The sequence below is a fragment of the Musca vetustissima genome, unplaced genomic scaffold, assembly GCF_032173495.1.
Source record: "Musca vetustissima isolate MV318-11 ecotype Yass unplaced genomic scaffold, APGP_CSIRO_Mvet_v1 utg22312, whole genome shotgun sequence".
NCBI lineage: Eukaryota > Metazoa > Arthropoda > Insecta > Diptera > Muscidae > Musca > Musca vetustissima.
Genome location: NW_026872995.1, coordinates 136,812 through 142,772, shown reverse-complemented (window position 1 = coordinate 142,772; position 5,961 = coordinate 136,812). Strand labels below are relative to the sequence as shown.

General features: G+C 37.4%; 1 protein-coding gene across 1 annotated transcript; it reads left to right on the top strand.

The window, feature by feature from the left end:
- The first annotated feature begins 43 nt into the window (after positions 1–43).
- LOC133321878 (uncharacterized) lies at positions 44–4,669 on the top strand. The gene has a single exon (XM_061530955.1). The coding sequence runs from the start codon at positions 44–46 to the stop codon at positions 4,667–4,669; it is 4,626 nt and encodes a 1,541-aa protein (XP_061386939.1).
- The last annotated feature ends 1,292 nt before the right edge of the window (positions 4,670–5,961 follow it).

The window sequence follows — 5,961 nt, the reverse complement described above, 5'->3', positions numbered from 1 at the left end:
AAAATATAGTGAATACAAAAGATTCATTACAGCATTTAACAACATGGTGCATGAAAATCCATCAATAAATATTATTGAGAAATTTAATTATTTGTTGAACTGTCTCTCTGGTGCAGCATTAGCCGTTGTGGAACCATATCAAATCTGTGAAGAAAATTATGAAAAGGCATTAGACAGACTGCAAGAACGATATGACAATAAAGTGTTAATATTTTTGGAACAAATCGAGTCGTTGTTTAACGTTCCAAAAATGCAAAAAAGTGACAGTGTCTCATTGCGTCATCTTATTGATACAGTTTCTGCAGTTCGTGGTTCATTGCTGTCGCTCGGTACAGAAGCAGATGTAATGAACGCAATTTTAGTTCACATGGTGTTATCAAAAGTAGACGGTGATACAAAGGAGAATTATGATGAAAAACAAGACTTTAAATCGTTGCCCTCTTGGGATTTGTGTTATGAACTTTTAAGTCGTCGTTGCCAATTTCTCGAAAGCCATCGAAAAAGAACTGAAGTGTCTGACAGAGTTGTTGCTCAAAAGCCCAAACCAAATCCTAAATTCAACCGGTCTGCTCATACATTTGTCAACTCAAATTCGATTTGTTCATATTGTAGCTCAAGTGAACATAACATTTCAAATTGTTCGTCATTCGCAAACATCGTCGTTTCGGAACGTTTTAAATTCGTAAAACGTAGTGGGCATTGCATTAACTGCCTTAGAAAAGGACATATGGTATCGAAGTGTCCCTCAAAATCTCGATGCAGAGTTTGTGATTCTGCACATCACACGCTGCTTCATATATTTAGTAGCCCAGAACAACCAAGTACCTCAACATCGAACATTAATTCGTCGCAGACATCAACCAGCTCAAATCCAGTATCTCTCGTTGCACGTTCATTTAAAAGAGCGATAATTCCGACTGCTGTAATTCTGATTAAGGACAACTGTGGCTCATTTCAAACGGTAAGAGCATTGCTCGATTCATGTTCTGAATTAAATTTTATTTCTGAGGAAACTGCTAAGAGGCTCAAACTAAAATTTAGACCGTTTTCTCAAGAAATCTCTGGAATTGGAGAAGTTCGAACAGCAATAAAGTTTTCAGTAGAAACTACAATAAAATCTAGAAGTAGCTCATTTGAATGGTCCTCATGTTTTGCTGTTACCAAAAGTATTTCGTCACGTCAACCTGGTGAATTGATGAACACATCACAATGGAAGATTCCCCAAAACATAGAATTAGCAGATCCGCTTTTCTACAAACCCCAACGTATCGATGTGCTTCTAAGTGCCGAAGTATTTTTTGATTTGCTGCTAGATGGTAGAATTTCATTGGGAAATGGATTGCCGTGTCTCACGAATACAGTTTTTGGTTGGATAGTTGGAGGTTCGTCGCCCAGTCGTCCAAATTCAACTTCATTAACATGTAACTTAACCGTAAGTACACATGAAGAAAAAATTGATGAAATGTTGAAACGTTTTTGGGAAGTTGAGGAGTATTCCAAGTCACCCAACCCATATACAGAAGAAGAACAAGCATGTGAAGGTCATTTTATCGAAAATAGTGGTTTTGACTCTGAGGGAAGAGTACAAGTTCGACTTCCATTTAAGAAATCTCCTATGTCTGAATATGTGTCTCTTGGCCATATGTCACCCTACACCCAATCGTTGAATGATTCGCACTATATTATACCTCATCATTGTGTTCTCAAGCCCCAAAGTGCTACTACAAAAATTCGTGTCGTATTTGATGCATCAGCTCGTAGCTCATCGAATCAGTCCTTGAATGATATATTGATGGTCGGTCCAACAATTCAGCAGGATCTGATCACCACACTTTTCTCGTTTCGGTTGCACAAATACGCTCTCACTGCAGATATTTCAAAAATGTATCGGCAGTTTCGCATAGATGAAAGAGATAGAAGATATCAACTCATATTGTGGAGAACTGACAAAAATGATGAACTCAAGGTATTCCAATTGAACACAGTAACTTATGGCTTATCGGCCGCCCCTTTTTTGGCAATTCGTAGTTTGTTTCTCATTGCAGATAAATACAACACAACTCATCCTCATGGTTCGGAGGTCTTACGACAAGATCTTTACGTCGATGACGTACTTACAGGCGCCGATAACATTGAGACTCTGGCTCTTAAAAGAGACGAGTTGATCCAAATATTGAAATGGCATGGAATAGAATTGGCTAAATGGAATAGCAACCATGCGTCGCTCACTTCGAATAATGATGAAGAAATCATCATTAAAACATCGGATAACGACATAACTAAAACATTAGGTATGTCCTGGAAACCTCATCAAGATGTCTTCCTTTATAGATTCGAGTTGCCCGATGTCACAAATCCAACTAAAAGATCAATTTTGTCGATCGTATCCAAAATCTACGATTTGCTTGGAATTTTGAGCCCAATCGTTATCCGTTGCAAAATTCTTCTTCAAGAATTATGGGTTCAAAACATTGGATGGGATGATCCTCTAAACGATCATCTCAAGGCTTTGTGGCTCCAAATCAAAGAAGATTTATCGTACATCCATCAAGTAGAAGTCCCAAGATATGTACTTACGTTGTCCAATCGACATGGAGAAATACATGGTTTCGCAGATGCTTCTCAACGTGCATATGGTTGTTGTATTTATTATCGTGTCTCAGAAAATGGTATGTACAAAACCACATTACTGATTGCCAAATCGAAAGTAGCTCCTATCAAAGCCCAATCTCTACCTCGTCTCGAATTGTGTGCTGCAGTGTTACTCAGTAAAACGTGGCTCAAAATCAAGTCTAAAATTGAAAATTTCGTCTCATCGTTGTACTTTTGGACAGATTCGAAAATAGTACTCCAATGGCTCAAAATGCATTCGTCAACTTTGAATTGTTTCGTGGCAAATCGTGTCTCTGAACTTCAAGAAGAAACTCGAAACATCATTTGGAGACATGTCCCAACGAAAAGTAACCCAGCTGATATCGTATCTCGTGGTTGTTGTGCTCAAGAATTGTCGAATACCATCTGGTTTCGTGGCCCATCGTTTCTAGAAGAAGATGTCTCAAATTGGCCAGGAGCTGAAGACGAGATGACAATTGAAGTCCCAGAACGCAGAAAAGCCGCCGTCTTTAAAAACACAGCCTGTGAAAACAATGTCATTAATGACATTCTGGATAAGCAATCTTCATATTATAAATTTATTCGAATAATTGCTTATGTTTTTCGTATTTTCAACAGGTATCCCATAAGTCGTTCTTTGAAAGTCAAAGATGTTGTCCACATAGCTCCTAAGGAACTTGAAGACACCTTTTGGAAGGTAATCTCACTGGTCCAGCGGTCATGTTACTCATCGGACATACAAGCAATTGAAAGTGGAACCGTCGCTCATCCATCTCTGCAAAAATTAACCCCATTTTTGCACAAAATGAAAGTGGAAAATGAAGAGATCAATGTTCTTCGAGTTGGCGGACGTTTAACAAATGCTCCGATTCCGTATGATGCAAGATTTCCTGCCTTGTTGCCCAAAGACCATCGATTCGTCATTTTGTTTGTCGAGCATTTGCACCGAATTCATTTGCACGCCGGTCCAAAGGTGTTGTTGAGCATTTTACGCCAGAAGATATGGATAATCAATGCCAGAGAAGTAGTTCGAAAGATTGTTCGAAATTGCGTGCATTGTTTTCACTACAAGCCAAAATTGTTGGGGCAAATAATGGGAAATTTGCCAGTTGATCGTCTTCGAGCTCAACGTCCATTCTTGGTAACTGGAGTTGACTTTTGTGGCCCTTTCATGACGTCATACAGAATTCGAGGGAAGTCACCCTACAAAACCTACATCGCAGTTTTCGTTTGCTTCAGTTCCAAAGCTACCCATTTGGAACTCGTATCGGATTTGTCAGCAAACAACTTTATATTGTGTCTCAAACGATTCGTGGGAGGACGTGGAATTCCCCAGAAACTCTTTTGTGACAACGCAACTAATTTCGTAGGAGCTTGTAACAAATTGAAAGAGCTCAAGGAATCATTTTTTAATGATGAAGTTGTCCAAAAAATGAAATCGATTTGCTGTCAAATGGGTCTTGGATTCAATTTCATACCCCCACGCGCCCCACACTTCGGTGGATTGTGGGAGGCAGCGGTAAAATCCACAAAAACGTTGCTCAACAAGAACATAACAGAGTCGTATCTTACATTTGAAGAGTTGCAGACCCTGGTAGTCGAAGTAGAAGCAATATTGAACTCTCGTCCAATTGCTCCCATGTCAGACGATCCCAACGACGGTGAGGCGTTGACACCAGGTCATCTCCTTATTGGTTCATCTCTGGTGGCAATACCTGAACAACATTCTGATGTTACCAAGCCATCGTTGCTAAACAGATGGCAACGTATTTCGTACCTGAAACAACAATTTTGGCAAATGTGGTCCAGGGATTACCTTCTGTCTCTCCAGCAAAGGTCAAAGTGGTTCACCGACGAGAAGAATATCAATGAAGGACAATTGGTCATCATCCACGAGGACAACACACCCCCTCAGCAGTGGCTCTTGGCTAGAATTACGAAAACAATACCCGGTCGTGATGGAAAGATCCGAGTGGTCGAGTTGAAAACTAAAAATGGAATATCGTGTCGCCCGATCCATAAAATAGCCCCTTTACCAAGCCCTGAAGATCCTTGAAATTTTGGCATTTCAACGGGGGGAGGATGTTGGAGGAGATCAATGTATATGTTTTTACGTTTATTGTATTGTTTTCCATTTTAATTAATTTATTTTAATTTCACATTTTGTTCGGCCCACCTTAATGTCGTTTGTTCATTTTAATAATCGGCCCACTCTAATGTGTTTTGCGTTCCCTTTTGTGTCGCCCTTTTTTGTCGTTCGTCTTGTTAGGAAAGCAACAACAACAATATTCAAATATTGTTTGAATATTTGCTTGTTACTGCTTTCCTATTTCATCGTCGTCAACACAAAACAACCACAATGCAGTGATCAGTCGTTGGCTGCATTGTTGACAGTTTTATATGTATGTATGTAACATATTTATTAATAACTGTCGTTTGTTTTGTTTTGATCGCTTATTATTTTTGTTTCAATTTCGTTTTGTTTCTTCTGTTTTGTCTGTGGCCCTACAAGAAGGGAATGCAATTATGTTTTTTAGTTGACATTTAGCCGGCACCCTCAATCAACAATAAATTTTTGTGAACTTTTAAATTAAAAAGCAAACGCGTTTTTCTTTTCGGGAAAAATACAAAAACCTTTCTGCGCAACAAACACAAACCATGTTTTTTTTTTGGATCTGTTGTTTTTCTGTAGAAAAAAACACAAACCATGTGTTTTTTTATAAAAAAAAAAATCACAGACCTCGGTACGTGTTTTTTTTTTCTATAAAATTATTTTTTCTATAGAAAAATCTTCTTAAAAATCCTCGCCTATGAAGACCCTAAATAAAATATTTTTTTGTTAAAAATCCACGGATATTTTTTTTTTTTGTTTTTTTAAATCCTTGTCTATTAAGACCCTAGAAATTTTTTTTTTTTAAATCCATCCTATGACCATAGAAAAAATATATTTTTAAAAATCCACGCTTATAGTGACCCTAGAAAAAAATATTTTTCAAAATTCACGTCTATTATGACCCTAGATTTTTTTAAATCCCCGCCTATAATGACCATTGAAAAATATTTTTTTTTTAAACCCCACCTATTTCGTATACCAATTATGGTGTGGGTTTTAATATAGTAGTACCCTTCAGACCTTACCTCATTCCTTTGCACTTTTTTATTTTTATTAAACATCAGATTTAAAAAATTCACAGAGGTCGGAATAAGAGAGTTTCTATAACATTTACTAATTACCAATTTTGACTGTGTTTAAAAAATAAAAAAAAAAATTATATTAAATTCTCATATTTCAGAATATAAAAATAATTGGAAGTTAAATAAAAACCAAAGCATTTCTATTGAAATAGC